The 20,111-nt window shown below is 42.3% G+C and overlaps 2 protein-coding genes across 5 annotated transcripts; both read right to left on the bottom strand.

Annotated features, from left to right (window-relative positions):
- Positions 1–2,323: 2,323 nt before the first annotated feature.
- LIPT1 (lipoyltransferase 1) lies at positions 2,324–16,276 on the bottom strand. Of its 4 annotated transcripts, none has more exons than XM_036344335.1 (2): positions 16,181–16,276; positions 2,324–3,663 (listed from the first exon to the last, which is right to left on the bottom strand). In XM_036344335.1, exon 2 carries the CDS (start codon positions 3,498–3,500, stop codon positions 2,382–2,384), a length of 1,119 nt encoding a protein of 372 aa, XP_036200228.1. In that variant the 5' UTR covers positions 3,501–3,663; positions 16,181–16,276; the 3' UTR covers positions 2,324–2,381. The 4 variants fall into 4 exon arrangements, with proteins under 4 accessions (XP_036200228.1, XP_036200229.1, XP_036200230.1 ...); XM_036344336.1 differs by lacking the exon at positions 16,181–16,276 and adding an exon at positions 8,177–8,311; XM_036344337.1 differs by lacking the exon at positions 16,181–16,276 and adding an exon at positions 7,852–8,139.
- On the bottom strand, positions 9,711–16,639 carry LOC118673483 (uncharacterized protein C2orf15-like). The gene is made up of 3 exons (XM_036344347.1): positions 16,504–16,639; positions 16,181–16,246; positions 9,711–11,834 (listed from the first exon to the last, which is right to left on the bottom strand). Exons 1-3 carry the CDS (start codon positions 16,545–16,547, stop codon positions 11,495–11,497), a joined length of 450 nt encoding a protein of 149 aa, XP_036200240.1. The 5' UTR covers positions 16,548–16,639; the 3' UTR covers positions 9,711–11,494.
- Positions 16,640–20,111: the final 3,472 nt, after the last annotated feature.

Below are 20,111 nucleotides of genomic sequence, written 5' to 3'. Positions count from 1 at the left end.
ACAGATGGGCTTGTGGGTTTAATATCCAGGAAAAAAAGTACAATGCTAATTTTGTTAAAATTAAATGTCTTTGGCAGACAGACACTCACCAATATTTACGTATCCACCATTACCTAACTCCATAAAGGCAAACCCACTTATTTAGTTATCCAGATACATTTTGCAGCTGGCACATTTATAAAGATTTGCAATTTAGAATCAATTGTTCTGGGTAAGCTCTTCCGTCAAGATGCCAGTTGACTGGTTGGGAACAAAGACTAGGTTGTATGGCCCTAGCTGGTTTGGCTCAGTGGATAGAGTATTGGCCTGTGGACTGAAAGGTCCTGGTTTTGATTCTGGTCAAGGGCAGATGCCCAGGTTGTGGGCTTTATCCCCAGTGGGGGGCATGCACAAGGCAGCCAATCAATAATTCTCATCATTGATTCTCTCTCCTTCCCTCTCTGAAATCAATAAAAAAAATATATTTTAAAAAGCATCCTCTTTAAAAAAAAGAAAAAGATTAGGTTATATGGAGTTAGACTAGGAGAGTGGGTACAGGTAGAAGCAATGGGCAGTCCAGAAGCTTACTAGTAAAGACTAAGTTAACCCAGAGTCTACAGAGAGAAATAGAAGTACTGGTGTTAAAGAGTGCTCATATAAACATCACATCAGGAGAAAAATTGAAAATTAAATTCAAAATTAAATAGTGTGGAAGACCACAGCCAGGTGGAAGGAGCCATGGTACTAAGGTTGAGCATAGTAGCCCTGGGTGTCTTTAGACACCAGGTTTGCTTTACCTTTGTGAGCCAGCAGGCACATGATTGAGTTGGCATAAAAGAACAAGAAGGGGTTCCAGAAAAGTTCCTGATGTTCTTTGATGTTTTCAGGTTCAGGTGCTGATAGTGCTGAACCTGAAAATACTCAAATTAGTTTTGCCCAACTTTATTATGTGTCACTGGTGAAGGGGTTCTTGTACCCCCTCTTCTCCCAAGATGGAAATCAAGAGAGGAGGTGAAACATTCCAAAAAAGAGGTTTACTGAAAACAAGGTGGAGGCAAAGGGGAGAGGGAGGGAGCTTGATGCGTCAAGGAAGCACACACTAATGAAGGTGGCTTGCGGAACTGCTGTTGGGGTCTGGCTTATATAGGGCTTGGTTCTTCATTCAGGCACACTTCCCAGTTATTTATGCATTCATTGGTCAATTCTTGTATGTTCCCTGGCCAGGGATCGAACCCACAAACTTGGCATATAGGGACAACTCTAACCGACTGAGCTACCTGGCCAGGGAAGTGACGTTACTCTTTTCTAGAAGTTTGGTAATGAAGAAATAGAGCAAGAGAGTTGCGTTCACTCACTATGGGTAAGGATCCAGTAAAAGCCACGAGAAAATACCAAAAAAAAAAAAAAGAAAAAGATAAATATTCGATAGTACAAGGCCCAAATAGGCTGGAGAGGACAAAATCTAGGGTACAGTTAGAGAGGTTAGGTTTAAGAAAAAGGAGGTTATTTCTTTCTCTGAGAGTGGATGAAATGAGAAATACAGTGGGGCCTTGACTTACGGGTGTCCCGACTAATGAGTTTTTTGAGATGCCAGCTGTCTCTCAGCCGATTTTTTGCATTGAGTTGATAGAGTAATTTAACGAGCTCCTTAATGAGCTCGGTCTCGGAACGAATTAAACTCACTCAATTATTAACTCCTAAGTCAAGGCCCCACTGTATTGAAATAGACAACATGAGGGACTAAAGGCATTCATTTCTGAAGACGTCTGCTATCACATCATGAGTCAAGGTTTGTGACAAAAATAAGAGTAGTGGAATTCTGAGCTGAAGTAGAGTGAAAACATTTAGGAATAATGCCTCTGAAAAATGATAGGGAGTCAACGGATGAGTTGAATCTGACACCACAGAAAAAAGAAACACAAATTGAAAACTACATATGAATTGGGTTCATGTGAATTTTCTTCCCATTTCGGCATAGGAGTAAAAAAATCAATTGTTGGAATTTAAAACAGGCTTGATTTAATGGGAGAGGATGGAAGGATAAGATGTAACTAAAAGGGAGAATTTTAGAGTTTAAGGTATCAGAGGTAGCAAGAAGCCTGCGTTGTATTCCCCAGAAGTAAGGAAAAGAATGAAGGTCAGAGTGTCCGATATGGTAAACATTCCCAAGATGGTAACAAGCAGGAGCTAAAATATAAATGCAAGCCAGGTATTAAAATCAGTGCGGAAAGAGACAGAGTATCCTGGAGGTCAGTAGGAAATATGGACAAGGATAGGGGATAGACACAAATGGGGAGAAGTTACTCAGAGAGACTAGACCCTTTTAGTTTTAAGAGATACACAATGCACATTAAAAATTTTTATTTTCTCACTGAACCTGCCAATATTAACTTTACTTGCAATCACATTATTCCCTTAAGTTTTTCACAGACAATATTCCATTTACTGTGTACTTCATCGTCTTCCGGACATGTTTCATGTAAGACATTTGTTAGCATAGTAGTTTCAACTGGGCAGAACTTACTGCCAATAAAAGTTGAATTTAATTTGTCACATATTTTCCGTGGCAACCAATGATCAGGGGCTTCAATGTTACAGATTTCAATTCTCCCCTTCTTTACATCTATGAGTACTTTAATTTCCAAGAGTGACTGTTCATGTAACACATTAAAGGAAGTTATTACACTGAACTTCGGAGTTGTGCCGTAGATCCATTCCCAAGTTTGTAGTTCTTTGGCTTTGCTATTTATTCCAGGAAACCGTGTCTCATCTGCTGGGTTTATCAAGTTGATGTGATTCTCAATGTGATGACAAGCAGCATACTCTGCCGCAATAGCATCTGTCAGTATTTCACAGGTCAGAGTGGGGTCTTTTTCCAACAGACTTTTTACTACGGAAGGTATGCTAGCAGTTGCATTGCTCTTGATCCCTTGGTAAGGGCTCTTGAGCAAAGACGACAAGAGGGTCTCATCAATACTATATAACAAAGTGCAATGGTGATAAGCAGTCGTCCGGCCAATCTTAGAAGCTGTTCCTGAGATTTTAAACTGTCCGTCAAGTAAAAGGTCAAACCTTTTGGTAGGCTGCACATCCAGCTGGGGTTGGACAGCGTTCAGAGCTCTCACAACTAACTTTAGATTTTCCATCCTATTGTACATTTTTTTGGCTGTAAAAAAAGTCAAATTGATATTGCCCATATCATGGTAAACTGTGCCTCCTCCACTTTTTCTCCGAGCCAGTTTTACACCTTTTTCTCTCATCAGATTCAGGTTACATTCCTGCCAAGGATTTTGATGCCTACCAATTACAACAGAGGGGGAATTTCTCCAAAATAACAGGATCGGCTTGCTTTCTAGGTTCACATGGTCATGGATCCAGTCTTCCAGAGCCAGATTTTGGTAAACATCATTGGAAACTGACTGTAAAATGAGCCCTCTTTTTACTGTGTTTTTAAAGCCAGTTGCTGGGACCTTGAAGTTACAAAATAACTGTAAGCAGTTCTTTGAAAATGGGATCAGCATGCTTTTAAAGATGGGAGACAAACAAATTAATTGGTTGAGAAAAGGAAAACTGTTTTTCTTTCTTGGTTATTTAATCCAAACTTATCTAATTCTCTATCCAGGACAGTTGCTTTTCTTGCCTTTTAGCTTTACCATTTGTCTTTAGCAATTCGACAAGAGAGACCTAGAAATAAATGAAGACAAACCTCAAATCATTTCCGTTGAAATGGCATAGGAGCACAGATTTTGCAAACAAATTTTCAAATATATAATATATCTCAAAGCCAAACCAGTTATTTTGAATTTATAAGTTCATTGAGAAAAATGAGAATATTAGAGTTAAGTAAAAAGAGCAAACTAAAAGACTCCATACTACCACCTGGAGATAATCACAATTTACAATCTGGTGTGTACTCATTTTTCTCTGTGCATTGTAAACACACACACTTTTCTCCACAGAAGTGGAACCGTACTATTATTTCATTCAATGTTAAATCTGTTTTCACATCAGCTTTAATGTTGTGTAATATTCCATTGTCAGATATATCATAGTTTACTCAATCTTAGTTTGTAATTTAGGTTGTTTCTAGTTTTTCTGTTATCAGCAATGTATTCATGAACATCTCTGTGGAAAGCTTTATGCTATTATAATACTTTAGTTGACTGATTTACTGGCAACATAACTCATTCAGATCAATATTCGATTAGGATGGACCCCCTGAGATCAAAGGGAGAGGCAATCTGATTAGCAGGAACAATCTATATATATAAAAGCCTAAGGAACCGGCCAACTGCCCCACTGGCCAGTAGCTATGACACACAATGCCCAACAGGGGGCAGACGCTCCATGCAGGAGCTGCCGAGCCACAGTAACTTGGCAGCTGCGGTTCTTGGATGATGCACCCAGAACCAGAGAGGAGGGAGCCTGATTCTGGGGTGCATCACCCAAGAACTGCCCTCTCACAATCTGGGACCCATCGGGGGATGTCAGAGAGCCGGTTTTGGCCTGATCCTTGCAGGCCAGGCCGAGGGACCCCACTGGTACATGAATCTGTGCACCAGCCCTCTAGTTTTATTATGTTTGGACACTATATTTTTTTTTTTTTTTTAGCAGTGCTTATTAAATATTAGGTGGCAATGGGCTGAAAATACTAGCTACACCAATTAAGTATTTTGACTAGTTATGGTCATAAAGAAACCATTCTGTCCCAATTCTGTTTCTTAGGATAGCCATAATTTTTCTTTAGGTCAAAGATAGAATGAATTATTAAAGTCCAAAAGTAGGCCAAAGTCTTTTGTAGTTAGGTAATGTCCTAGAAGCACAATTCCCAAGTTAAAGAGTTTCAGATTTTCATCACTCTTGATATATTTTGATAAATTATGCTACAGAAAAGTTGGGCCAATTTACACCAGAGAGGTCAGGCTAGTTTAATAGAGGAAGGGATACTTGAACTGTCTTGAAATCTGTTGGTGTTTACCAAGTGGATGGGAGTAGCATATTCCAGACATAAAAAGACAAGGAGCCGAAACCGGTTTGGCTCAGTGGATAGAGCGTCGGCTTGCGGACTGAAGGGTCCCGGGTTCGATTCCGGTCAAGGGCATGTACCTGGGTTGCGGGCGCATCCCCAGTGGGGAGTGTGCAGGAGGCAGCTGATCGATGTTTCTGACTCTCTATCTCTCTCCCTTCCTCTCTGTAAAAAATCAATTAAAAAAAAAAAAGACAAGGAGTCATATAAAAGTAAGGCATGTTTTGGAGACTCCCTCCCCAGGGAAAGACTTACACTTCTAGTCTTTTGGCTCCACTGACGTCTATGGCTATATTGCCTTAGGAAGTCCCTTCTTTGGTTAAACCCTTGTTCTTGATTCTGTTTGACTGAGTTTGATATAGTCCCTCATTCACTCAACCAGTATTTATGGAGTGCCTACTAGATACAAAGCCGTAAGGGAACAGAGGGAGGGAGGAGGCAAATTCATGTGATCCTAAAACATTTGGACTTTTTCTCAAAGCAGCTGCGATTTATTGAAGTGTTTTAAGCAGGCAGGGGTTAAGTCAGGCATTAAACAGAACTACCACTGCCAGCAGTGTTGAGCATGGATTAAAGAAAAGCTAGATCAGGGGTAGGGAGACCAGTTAATAGACTTCTGAAGTTGTCCAAGTTAGAGATAATGAGGGCCTGAACTAGGGTACACATAAAGAAGGGGATGAATATGAGAGACATTTAAGGTCATACAGTGGTTTTTGTCTTCCAAGAACTCAAAAATCTAATGGGAGATACTAAAAAGCAATTAAAGCAATGATTAAAATATATCTATACATATAAAAGCCTATGCAAAGTGTCCCCTCGACCGACCGGGAGTTCAATCACTTGCTATGATGTGCACTGATCACCGGGGGGGGGGGGGTGACACGGAACAAAAGAAGGCTCCGGCTGGCAGCCAGCAGCTGCTAGGGATCCTACCTGTGCACAAATTTTGTGCACTAAGCCTCTAGTAGTGTCATAAGTGCTGTGATAGGGTATGTACACCAGAGGGCCATCTATTCCTCAAATTAGTGCAAGTGATATTGAAGCTGAGATATAAAAGGGATAAGGAAAAGTATTACAACAAAATATAACAGCCTGGAGGAAAAAAAGACCCATTCAAAGAATTCAAAAAATTGAATTCCATTGGCTTATACTTAAGATGCACAAAACCGCTGGACTTAAGAGTGCAAGAGCCCTAGCCGGTTTGGCTCAGTGGATAGAGCAGTGGCCCTCAGACTGAGGGGTCCTGTGTTCGATTCCAGTCAAGGGCATGTACCTCGGTTGCAGGCTCGATCGCTGGCTCTGGTCAGGGCACATGCAGGAGGCAACCAATCGACATCGATGTTTCTCTGTCTCTCCCCCTCCCTTCCACTCTCTCTAATAATCAATGGTGGTGGTGGAGGGGGTGGGGGGAGAGTGCAAGAAAGGAGAGTTGCAAGAGATAGAAGGCTGGAGAAGTAGAGGTTAGATAAGGAAGAGACTTGAAATGTGTGTTAAATGCATAACTTAATCCTGAGGGCCATGGAGGAGGTGCTGAAGAGTTTTAAGAAAGCAGAAAGATCACATTTATACTTCAGAGACACACCCTAGAGCAGTGATGGCGAACCGTTTGAGCTCGGCGTGTCAGCATTTTGAAAAACCCTAACTTAACTCTGGTGCCATGTCACATATAGAAATTTTTTGATATCTGCAGCCATAGTAAAACAAAGACTTATATTTTTGATATTTACTTTATATATTTAAATGCCATTTAACAAAGAAAAGTCAACCAAAAAAATGAGTTCGCGTGTCACCTCTGACACGTGTGCCATAGGTTCCCCATCACTACCCTAGAGATTTAAGCATAGAGAATCTATAATACTTGGTAAGTGGCATCAACTATAGGACAGGCATTGGTCTTAGCATGTGGGGTTCATTAGTGAACCAAATAAATAAAAGTGAATAGGGCTATAGGAAAAAAAGAAAAGTAAGGCTTGGAAAGGGAAGACTGTATATTTAAGAGGAACTGGGCTGATATTTAAATAGGTTTGTCAGGCTTAGCTTCATTTAAAAAGTGACATTTGGGGGAAAAAAGAGAGAATAAAACAAAACAGGGAAAAAAAAGAATAAAACAAAACAACAACAACAAAGAAACAAACAAAAACTTTAAAAAGTGACATCTGAGCCAGGACTGAGAGCGCCGAGGGAGTTAGGCTGAGCGCCTACGGGCCAGAAACTGCTCTAGGCAACTGAACGCAACAGGCGGCCCCTGTGAGGAGGTAACGTTCCCAGCTGCGCCCTGGACGAGAAGCAGCAGAGGGAGAAGAAGTGGAAACAAAGGGATGTCTGGGAAACACACACAACTTGTAATCCTATTCATTAGTTACAAAGAGAACCGTAGGCTGTCGAAGGGATATTCAGATCAGCCTCTCCCTCCTGTGGTAATGCTGCTTGGTGAACACAGAATCCGAATAAAAGGAGTGAGCTGTGCGATCTCAGTGTCTGATGGGATGAGCCCTTTGGAAATCGCATTCTCAACTCCCGGGCTCTGCAGAGCTCCCTGGATGAAAGCCAGGCCTCCCTCCCTCTCGGGTGGGCTCGGTTGCACCTCCCTTTCATTCCATCTTCAGAAGGCGTGGTGCTCCGACTGAATGACACTCTTTCTTTCATCGTCAGGATATAATCAAGTCTTGAAGGCCCGGTTTCTTCCCACTAACTTTGCATATCTCCACTCTCACCTTGCACTGATGGACTTTATAGTGTTTCCTCAGGGGACACGCTTATTCCCATGTTCCAGGGGACACTCTGCCTTGCCAGACAGGCTTCGCTTCATCACCAACCACAAAGCAAACAGCAACAGTCACACTTACCCACCCAGGCTGGCCCGGCCCCTGCAGGGCACGTCTCCGAGCTACCCTGCCCTTTCTGGCGGCGCGGCGCTGACCCAGAGCCTCAGGACGGTCCTGTGCACGTGTTATTTCGCCTCTCCGACTCGGGGATGGCACCCAGCGCGTTTTAGTTTTCACCCTCGGATACCGGGGAGAGACCTTTCCAACCGTGGAGCTAGCTACTCGCAGGGGCTGGGCGCAAACCGCAGCGCCTCCAGCAGCTGCGCGGGTCCCGGCCTGGGGCCCCCCATCTTCCCGCCCGCCCCGGCTAGCGGCGCCCCAGAACCACGCGGCCGGGGTATCCCACCTGCTGCTCCCCGTCGCGCGGATTCGTGCGGGGGACGCACTGCCGTCTCCCCGGCTTGCAGGCTGCGCGCACGGCGGCCCCCGCCCCGCCCCGGAAGTGGCGCTAAGAGCCACCGGAAGTGCCCAGAAGAGCTGGGCTTTACTCTGCCCCGCGCTCGGGGCGGGTCTGCGTGACCCGGGAGGATTTTGAGGGACCTGGGAGTGGCCGAGCCCGCGCCAGACCGGACGAGAGGCCGGGACGCGGGTACGACCCGCCCCCAGAGCCGGCAGCTCAGACGGACACGCGCTGCGTGACAGCCGGAGCGAAGGCGGGAGGGGCGGCCGTGCCTGGCTGGAGCGGGCACTTCGGGGCGAGTGTGGGCACGGCGCCCAGACACCCAGGGCACCCGGGGCACCCGCCAGGCCCGGTGCCAACAAGTCAGTCCTTTTCCTGCGCGGCCAGGCATTGCACCGGGTCCCTAAACGGTCTCCTCGCCACGCCCCAACGGCAGGCAACTCCACTTGGGAGGCGAGGAAACGAAAGTCAGGTGGGAAAGACATTGCATTTAAAGGAACAAACCCTGTACTATGTATATATATCACACATATATATTAAATAATATACATATATGTATATATACATATGTATTGTATATACATTATATATGTATATATTATTGTATATGTACATATACAATAATATACATCTATATACATAATATACATATATAAAATATATTTTTTTAGTATGGAAAATTTACTTATCAGAAACAATAACACTCCAAAAAGTGCTTCCTTGAGGATTCCACTTATGGAAGCCTCCCCCCAAACAAACACCTAAGTGACTAAACTTGTCCCGTTGTTCCCCTTTCAGGAAGTCTGGGATTTCCCTTCCCAGGTGTGCTGTCCAGTTCACGGCTTGGCTGGGATTTGGGGATCCCAATCTTATGACGTCTTAGTGGCCGTGGTGCTGGATGAGGGTAATTAATGTCTGTCTTTTTTGTCGTCTCAGTGACTGGGTGTGCTACTTACTACATTCGACATTCTGCAGGGGCACCCGGCATCGCACACAAGGAAAGATCATCCCCAATTCAACATCCGATACAAATATCCAGTGTCCTGCTGGACACTGTGGACGTGGAACACCAGTCTGTCAATGCCTGAGTGAAGTCCCCCCCCCCTTTTTTTTCCTCTAAGTGGTTTTGCTAAGGTCACTGGTGACATTCATGTTGTCAGATCCAATGGACTTTTCAGTCCTCCTCTAACCTTTCAGTTGACGCCCTCCACCTTAACGACTCCTGTGGGCAATCCTGACATTTCCCCGCCTTGGTTTTCCGCCAACCTCACTGCCCACTCTCGGCCCCCTTCGCCAGCTCCCCCTGCGCTGACCAGCTCCTAAATCAGTGATGGTGAACCTTTGGAGCTCGGCGTGTCAGCATTTTGAAAAACCCTAACTTAACTCTGGTGCCGTGTCACATACAGAAATTTTTTGACGTTTGCAACCATAGTAAAACAAAGATATTTTTGATATTTATTTTATATATTTAAATGCCATTTAACAAAGAAAAAGCAACCAAAAAAATGAGTTCGCGTGTCAGAGGTTCGCCATCACTGTCTAAATGTTGGAGTTTTTCACGACTTGATCTCAAACTATAGGTTCACCTTAAGCCATATCATTCATGCCCATGGCTCTAAATAGCATTTCCTCGAAACGTTTATGTTTAGCCCCATCCATTATTACTTGCCTTGGAAACCCGGGATGTCCAAAAAGCGTGCCCCGAGCATACCCGTTCCCCAGGAACCTCCATGCATTTAGCCTTTTTTTGCTAGAAACTTCTTTTTCCTCACTCGCCACTTTCAAACCATCTGTGCATCCTGCCCAACTTCACCTGGACTACATACCCTTCTTACCACTTCAATCAGCACCATCATCTCACTTGGACAACCACGTCCCTGCAAAAGCTACACCTGTCATGTCCTCAGGGAAGCCTTTCTAGTTCCATTATGAAAAATCAAGTTTATGTGTTACGCCTCCTCATCTGTCTCTCTGAACATTTTACTTTTTCTTCTTGGCATACCACAAGTTGTACCTTACATATTTACTACCTGATGTTCTATTTCTCCGTAGCCAGACAGTAAGCACTGTAAAGGCCGTAGCTATTTTACTCGCCACTATATCCCCAGCACTGAGTACAGTGCCAGGTTAGGGGAACAAGTGAATGGGTTGTGTATTTGTTCTCTTTCAAACAATTCAGATTAGGTGAACAAATGAATGATTTGTGTATTTTCTCTCTCCCAAAGAATTATGTTCTGTAAATGATAAAAAGCATCATCTTATTGGTTAGGTCCCATTCAACATCTTTTTTTTTTTTTTAACTCCTGGTTTAGTACTGTTTAATTTATAAAATATTGCTTCCCCTTAAAGAAGCCTTTTCCTTTTGGTTTATTTTGAGAATATGAAGGAGATTACTCAATTGGGCATTAGAGATAGTCATTAAATATTAAAATACAGGAAAATGTTCAAAACATACATAATACAGTTACAACTCATTATATGTCCAGATACAAAATGGTTTTAATTTCATCTAGCATTATTTGAGACAATACTGCCGTTTCAAACTACTACATATTTCAAGAAGAATGGCAAAATGATATATATTAAACAATAATTTTAAGGCTATTATCTTATGTTAAATATTGGTGCTATAAAATGGTTGCAATTGTAAGATAAACTACTACACTTTGAAATAACTATGTTGTAGTTCTGAAAGGAATTCGATGTGGAGAAAATAATAACAGTTTAAAAGGATGATTTAAAATGTGAAATGCTTATCAAAGTATGCAATTTACTGTGGGATTTTTTTTGCATATTTTACCTAGAGTGAATGTCTATATAACAGAAATGCAGAAATGTAGAAAGATAAAGTCCCCTTAAGCAAAATTCCAAACTGGAAATCTAACATACAAAATTGGTACACAAGAAATAGTGTGACATAATGATGTCAAATTGTTTGGGTACTGTTTCATGTTTTTTGATTACTAGTTAAATACTTTATCATTAATATGGTTTAGTGCCATTTAAATACTTTTAGTCAAAACTCTGATTTTGACAAGGAGAATACCAGAGAAATCTACTTTGAATTTTGGAAAGCTTTTTCTCCCTAAAGCAACTGTTTTGAGTAAAAAAATGCAGTCTACGGTGATTTATCAACAGTGGGGGGAAAAAGCAAACATCTTCCTTCATTTTGTTAGGTTTTCCTATTGAGGTTAAGTTCTCAATCAATATGCCCTCTTAGTCAAAAGCAAGTTTTGATTTCTGTGGTAATAGGTACAAACAACTTCATTCCACATCTGTCATTTCTATTCCATCACTTTCTTTAACATAAACCACTGAACCCACGGCTTTCTCGGAAAGAGAGCCTGGACCAGTCTCTTTCTCTCTTGTAAGGTTTTCTTGGTTTGGGTCTTCTAATCTTATTTTCTTAGTGTTTTGAAATAACTGGGTTACTGGTTCCAGCTTGCTTTTCTCAGTCCCTTGCATTAAGTGATCGTCCACTTTTGCATCCATACACATAGCAGATAACTGAGTAGCAGATTTACTAACAGAAAATCCCATGGGAAGAGCTGAATAAATATAGGGGTGGAAACGTTTCTTCAACTTGATTGCTTCAACTTGATTGCTTGAGAAAAAAAAAAAATGGAAACAAGTGAATACAGTGGGAATTTCAACCAACTTCATGGCACTGTTCGTGTTAATGGAATATCATGGTGATGGATCCATAAATATAAAGTAAAACACTCCTTCATCTCAGTGTTTACCTTTTCTCTGTGGGAGGGATCACAGATTCTATAGATTCTTTGAAAGTGTTTTAAAAAGAATTGATCAGATTTTATGTTTCAGCACTTTTCAGAAAATAGAACTTCTCTACTTAGCCCTTTCTATCATTCTTGCTGTCAAAAATTTTAATTAATTATTAATGGGTTAAAGTAATAATTACTGAAGTCCAAACACTTTGCTAGTTGTTCTCTAAAAAATAAAGATGGCCAAACAATTATAAACATTTACCAAATAATAACACACCATCAAAACATATGAGGCAAAAACAGACAGAACTGAAGGGAGAGATAGTTCTGCACTAACAGTTGGAAACTTCAATACTCAACTCTTAATAATGGGTAGAACAACCAGACAGAATACAAGAAAATATGAAAACCAATTAAAATAAGTAGATTTACCAACATATATAGAACATTCCACTCAACAACATCAGCATACACATTCTTCTCCATACCCATGGGACATTTTCCAGGATGGACCACGTTTTAGGCTACAATATGGCTTTCAATAGATTTTAAAAGATAGATATACAAAGTATCTCCTCTGATTACAGTGGGATGATGTGAGAAATCAACCACAGAAGTAAAACAGGAAAATCCACAAATCTGGAAATTAAACAATACACTCTGAAACAACCAATGGATCAAATAAATCACAAGGGAAATTAGAAAATATGTACAGATGAAACTAAATAAAATAAATAAAAATGCAACATAAAAATTTATGGAATGCTGCAAAATCAGTGCTAATTTGGGAAATTTATAGCTATAAACACCTTAAACAAACAAGAAAGACCTCAAATTAACAACCTAACTTTACAACTTAAAGAACTATAAAAAGAACAAACTGAATCCATAGTTAACAGAAGGAAGGAAATAATAGAGATTAGAGCAGAGATAAATGAAATCAACACTAGAAAAATAATAGAAAAAATAAAATCTTTGAAACAAAAGTGGTTTCAAATGACAAATCAGAAATGAAAGTCGGGGACTTAACTGCTAATTCTACAGAAATAAGCATTATAGCCGAAACCGGTTTGGCTCAGTGGATAGAGCGTCGGCCTGCGGACTGAAAGGTCCCGGGTTCGATTCCGGTCAAGGGCATGTACCTGGGTTGCGGGCACATCCCCGGTAGGAGATGTGCAGGAGGCAGCTGATCGATGTTTCTCTCTCATCGATGTTTCTAACTCTCTATCTCTCTCCCTTCCTCTCTTTAAAAAATCAATAAAATATATTTAAAAAAAAAATAAGCATTATAAGAGAGTGCAAAAATAACTACATGCCACAAAATTGTATATGCTTGCTGAAATGGGCAAATTCCTAGAAAAACAAAACCTACCAAGATGAAGTCATGAAGAAACAGGAAATCTGCCTAGCTGGAGTGGCTCAGTGGTTGAGCATCGACCTGTGAACCAGGAGGTCCTGGTTCGATTCCCAATCAGGGCACATGCCCAGGTTGTAGGCTCCATCCCTTGTGGCAAGCATGCAGGAGGCAGTTGATCAATGATTCTCTCTCATCATTGGTGTTAATATCTCTCCCTTGCCTTTCGTCTCAAATCAATAAAAACATATTATATAAAAAAAGGAAAAAACCCAGAAAATCTAAATAGACCTGTGACTACTAAGGAGATTGAATTAGTAATAATAAAAAATCTCTAAACAAAAACAAAAGCTTTTTTAAATTCTATTGTAACATTTAAAGAATAAATCATACCAATCTTTTGTTTTCAAAAAGTTAAAGAGGAGGGAACACTTTCTAACTCATTCTGAGAGGCCGGCATTACCCTGACACCAAAGCCAGGCAAACACAGTGCAAGAAAACTACAGACCAACATCCCTTATGCAAAATCCTCCACAAAATACTAACAAACCAAATACAACAGCATATTAAAAGTGTTATATATCATGACCAAGTAGGATTTATTCCTAGAATAAAAGGATGATTCACCATATGAAAATTGATTAATGTAATACACCACACTACAGAATAAAGAAAAAGAACCACGATTGTTTCATTTGATGCAGAAAAAGCATTTACAAAAGTCAGCACCCTTTCATGATAAAAACACTCAACAAACTAGAAAATGAAGGAAACTAAATAAAAACCGTTTGTGAAAAAGTCACAGTGAATATCATATTCAATGGAGAAAGTGTTTGCTCTAAAATCAGGAATAAGGCAAGGATGCCCACTTTTGCCACTTCTATGCAACATAATACTGGAAGTTCTAGAAGAAAGAAGTAAAAGGCATACTAATTGGAGAGGACGAAATAAAATGATCTGTCTTCACAGATAATTGGATCTTATATGTAGAAAACTCTGAAGATGCCACACACAAAAATTGTTAGAACTAATAAATGAATTCAGCAAAGTAGTAGGATACAAAGTTAACACGCAAAAACCAGTTGCATTTCTATACACTAACAATGAACCTGAAAAGGAAATTAATAAAACAATTTCAGCCCTAGCTGGTTTGGCTCAGTGGATAGAGCACCGGCCTGCAGACTGAAGGGTTCCAGGTTCAATTCTGGCCAAGGGCACATGCACGGGTTGCGGGCTTGATCCCCAGTGTGGGACAGGCAGGAGGCAGCCGATCAATGATTCTCATCACTGATGTTTTTATCTCTCTCCCTTCCTCTCTGAAATCAATTAAAAAAAATTCCTTTACAGTGGCATAAATACAATAATAAAATATTTAGAAATTAACCAAGGAAGTTAGTCCAAAGATTATGACTGTCCAATAAGAATATGAAAAGATGCCCACCAGACAGACTGGATGGAGCACTGCATAGAGTCCTCACAAAGATATTAGTTCTGTAATGGGGCCAAAACAGCAGCCCTAGGTAAAGACTGTTTTGGACCTAACAGCTTAAAAGCAAGCTTCTAAAGCAGCAGTGTCCGATAGAACTATTTTCAATGGTTATCCAATATAGTAGCCAGTAGCTGGGTGTGTACATTTGAAATGTACATAATACAAATGAGGAACTAAAGTTTAACTTTTCCTTAATTTTATTAACATAAATTCAAATAGGCATTTGTAGCTAGTGGTCCCTATTTTTGACAGGGCAGCTCTAAAGGATCAAACTGTTTCCAAGTAAATTTAGCATCTCAGAACAAAGCCTAAATATACTTAAAGAAATACAAAAACCTCCAGCACCTAACAATGTAAAATCTGCAATGTCTGGTAGGCAATAAAAACTTATGAGCTATGGAAACAAGCATAAAATATGAATGATAAAGAGGAGAGAAGAATTAGTTGACAGAAGCATAACTAGGAATGACACAAATGATAGAATTATTATGCAAGGACCTTGACAGCTATGTTAATATATATTCCACATTTCCATGAAGCTAGAGCAAAGCATGAGCATGATAAGGTAAGAAATGCAAGTTACTAAATGAAAATATACTTGATGTGAAAAAAATCCCATGTGGATGGGATTAACACCACCAAAGGAGAATAGTGAACTTGAATATATATCATAGAAACTATCTAATTAAAAAATAATGCACAGAGCACCAAGCAGCTTAATATATGTGCAATTGAAGCCTCCATTTTTTTTTTCTTTTTTAGGCAACCAGGGGTCGGAACAACAACAACAAAAAAGGCAACATATCGATTTTTCTTAGTAAAGTTTGTGAAATGATAGAGAAACTAAGGGAATAGAAAACTCAGACCTTAGCATTTCAGTCAGAAGGAAGAGCGCAGAGGTACTATGAAAGGGTTAATTGGGGCACTCTGGCTTTTCACTGAGGGAAGAACATTTTTACTTTCTTGGGCTGGGGAAGAAATTAATAGTCCTTAATATTTTTTTTAAAAAGGAAAATCTTCACATCCTGGTTTGACCACAAAGTGATCTTTTCCCTACATTATTTCCTTAATTAGGTATAATTATATTTCAGAGGAAATGTACCTCTTGGGACCTCTGACTTCTTTATCTAAAATAGCAGCAACACTCAATTTAATTTTTTAGTATCTTGCTATACTTACAAAGTATACGATATGGCAAAATAAATGCTACAAAATATGAGAAAATGTAACAGCACGCATAATGATGAAAAAAGCCAGAGCAGAGAATGGAAACATATATGGCACTTATATTTAAATGTACTTCTATGAAGAAATATGTTCTAACATGAAATTTGTTTATGCTCTGCAAAAATTGATATTGGAAAGAAATGAGTACTTACCCGGCAAAAACAGGAACGGTTAGTCTCTTCAAATGTGAGGTTACTTTTGAAGTACACAGGCGAATACTAAATCAAGATAATCAGAGCACAGCTTTAAAAACCTAGTTATCTATTCCATCTGTGGAAAAGACAGGGAGATAAGCCACCATTAAAGTTCAGAAACCTGCGGGTTATTTGAGAAAGGTGGGGCATATTAAACATTAAGAAACAAAGATATTTTTTTTTCAAGTTGGGCTCCCGATTCAACCCTGCCTGGACCGTGCCAGGCTGACGGGGGCCGCGGGGCCGCAGGGCTCCCCAGGCTGCAGGCCACCGGTGCTCACCCAACAGCCGGCCCTTTCCCTGGTGCCGCTGCAGGACCCGACATGGGAGGCTTCCCGAAACCACCGACTGCGGCAGGAGCGCGCCAACCTCCCAGCGCCCAAGAGCAGCTCTGGGGAGTAACGAGTTCACGGATCGTGGGTCCCGAAGGGTGCTTGATCTCCGGGAAGAGCGGCTCAGAGGCGTCGCATCAAAGAAGCAGGTGTTCAGAGCTTTGGGAAGGTGGCGGAAGGACGCACAGGCCTGCGCATGCGCGTCCCTTCCTGCGCGGTGGCCGCAGCAAGTACAGTACTAACTTTGAGTGCCAACCTAGGAACTATGCTAAAATTGCCAAGGCATTTTTGCTGATCTTACAGCAGTTTAGGAAAAAAATTATGAATCGCAAGTAAATGAAGTTACATATTCAATTTTAGAGCTGCAAACATTCGGCATCATGCGTAATCTGCACTTAGGTGCCATCTGTCAATAAAGAGTGAACTACTAGCATCTGATAGTGACACTGCAGGAGGAGCGCGATCGCGCTCCCGGCACTTTTGGGGAAAGACAGGAGGAGCGCGATCGCGCTCCCCCACACTCTAGGGGTTAAGAACTAAGTGGTGGGAAAGGGGTGGCGGCTAGTTACTAGGAGACGGGACGCTCTGTCGGGGGTAGGGGTGGTGGAGGGAGACCTAGCGGCTCCTCGGGGGCTTGAGCCTGCGCGGCCTGGCTGGACCGGGAAAGGCGTAGCCTAGGCACCTGTGAGGACTGGGAAGTGGGTCCACGCGTGGCTAGGTGCGTGGGTGCGCGCGCAGGCCTCGCAGTCCCACGAGAGGGCGGGTGGAGGCAGGTACGCGTGCGCACAGGGCCTGCGGGCGCGCGGCTGGGAGGCGGAGCGAACGAGGGGAGAGGTGGAGGACCAGCCCGGCTCAGGTAGAGCGGGAAGGCGGGGCCCTGCCGCCCGGGGCTAACCGCCCGCCCCCGCCCCCTTCTCGCCGGGGCCGGGGCGATTTCGGGTGGGAAGGCGGGAGAGGGGCGGAGGATGGAGGTGGGTGGGATCTGGGACCCGGGCGGAGGTGGAGCTCCGAGGAGGGCGGCTGGCTGAGCACCGCGAGGGTGCGTTTGGAGCTGCAGGTAGCAGCCGGGTGATGCGCCCGGTCGGTCGGCGTCCAGCAGCTTCTGGGCGGAAGGCCACCGAGAGGGCAGCTGCCAGAGGGGGTGTGTGTGTGGCGGGGGTCGGGAGCTGAGGGTGACCCCGAGGCAGGTAGTCACTGCTGCAGCGGCGGTGGGGGCGGTTGCAGGCGGAGTTGGGGTCCGGGGAAGCCCTCCGGGAGCAAACTGCTCCTGTTGCCCTTTCGTAGGGGTTTAGGCTGGAGCCCAGTTGCTATGGTGACCGCTACGCTTCTTGCAGAAGCTCTTGGCTTGGACGTCGGGGTGGAGGGTGAGAGACGGAGGACTGCGGTTTAGAAACGCTCTGGAGCTGAGGAACTTGCAAGTCAGACCTGTGAGTTCAACCTGGTTTGTCCTGACTCCTGTAAGACCTTGGGAGTTAGAGCCGAGATTACAAAGGCATTTGCATGGAGATCTCATATAATTTCAGTAGACATTGTACACAGGAAAGGCAGGGTAAGCTGGCTCTTGTTGAAAAAACAGTTGAGACAAATGGACTAATGGAGGCGATCAAGGACCTGATACCTAAATACGTATAGGAACACCTTTTTCTTCTTCTTTTTTAAATAGTCAAGAATCGCAGCTTCAGGAAAAGTTTGCAACGATGACGGCGTCCAGGAGTTTTCCTTGTTCCATGCATGCCGTTGTATCTCAGAGTATTCGCTGTTTTAAATGTCCTCTACTGGCATTTCAACTACCGTGTGTGTGTGTGTGTGTGTGTGTGTGTGTGTGAAATTCCAGTAAGGAAATAAATAAAATAACATGCGGTTTTTAAGTAGAAGAAAATAGGTCAGTTATAATATATAAAAGTGTCACACCATTCAAATCTGCCTCCAGGATAAAACTGATTTTTGTTTGCATTTTGATGAATGAATGAACGAAATCGGTCTTAATTAGTGGGAGATAATTCAAAAGGTACATTAATGAAATACAGTGGGGCCTTCGAGTGTCCCGACTATCGAGTTTTTTGAGATACCAGCTGTCTCTCAGCAGATTTTTTGCATTGAGTTGATAGAGTAATTTGAGTTAACGAGCTCCTTAACGAGTTCCTTAATAAGCTCGGTCTCGGAATGAATTAAACTCGTAAGTCAAGGCCCCACTGTATTTAATAAACTTTGCTGACATTATTTAATGGCAGCTTCCCAGGTATATCTTATTTTATCTTATGGAAAAAAATCACCGCTTTAGTCCAGCTTTTAATCAGTTGTAGAGATTTTCTGGACTCTCTTCTTTTTAGTTGCTTAGTACAGTTTTAGGTAATTTGCTTTTAAAGTACTCCAGATACAGAAGCAGTTACAGCAGGTGTCACTTATTCCCTTTTCTCATCACACGCCCTTCTCCCCAGATGTAGGCACTCTGACAGGCACTTCCTTGATTTTCCTTGTAGTTCTTCCCTCTTTGCATGTGAACATACACATTCTAGTTTGGCTTGCTTTTGAACTTTATATAAATGGAATTTTAGTAAGTATTTCTTTGCATTGTGTTCCTTTATTTGACATTTAAAAAAAATTTATTAGGGAGCCATTGGTCAACATGAACATATAGGTTTCAGGCGTGGGTTTCTGTTATCAGATCTGTATATTGCACCATGTGCCCACTGTTAGAGTGGCCAAAGGAAGAACGCACGAGGCCGAAAGGGGTAAAGAATTATACATTTATTTATTTTTTATTTTTAAAAAAAATATATTTTATTGATTTTTTTACAGAGAGAAAGGGAGAGGGATAGAGAGTTAGAAACATCGATGAGAGAGAAACATCGACCAGCCGCCTCCTGCACACCTCCTACTGGGGATGTGCCTGCAACCAAGGTACATGCCCTTGACCGGAATCGAACCTGGGACCCTTCAGTCCACAGGCCGACGCTCTATTCACTGAGCCAAACCGGTTTGGCAAGAATTATACATTTATTGTTAACATCTGCTAGCAGAAGAGCTGAGACCAAAATGGCATCAGTGGGGCAGGGTAGGGGGAGCAGGATATTTATGTCTCTTGTAAAGGTCAGACCAGGTGCAGGTGGGGGTCAGGTGTAGATGGTCCACTGGAAAGTGGGTGAAGCAGTTGACAGGAAACTGAAGGCTGTTAATCATGAAACCTATAATGAGAATAACAGGAAAATCACCGGGAGGGGCTCTTGCCAAGCCAGGCATCATAGAGCACAAGAATGCCTAGCACCCACCACCCAAAGTCAGATCTTCTCCTGTCGGCGTATACTGGGACCTCCTTCTCCCTCCAGCGCCTTCCCTCCAGCACCCACCACACTGCTGTTTATGTTCACAAGTGTCAATTTTATATCCCACATGTGAGTGAAGTCAGCTTTTTCCGACTTATTCATTTAGCATAATGCTCTCAAGGTCCATTTATGTTGTTGCAGCTGGTGCTATTTCATCCTTTCTTATGGCTGAGTAGCATTCCATCGTGGATATGGACCACATCTTTCTCCACTCCTCTGTCGCAGGACACTTTG

This window comes from Myotis myotis, unplaced genomic scaffold (assembly GCF_014108235.1).
Source record: "Myotis myotis isolate mMyoMyo1 unplaced genomic scaffold, mMyoMyo1.p scaffold_m19_p_18, whole genome shotgun sequence".
NCBI classification, from domain to species: Eukaryota; Metazoa; Chordata; class Mammalia; order Chiroptera; family Vespertilionidae; genus Myotis; species Myotis myotis.
This window is presented reverse-complemented; position numbering and strand designations above follow the sequence as displayed.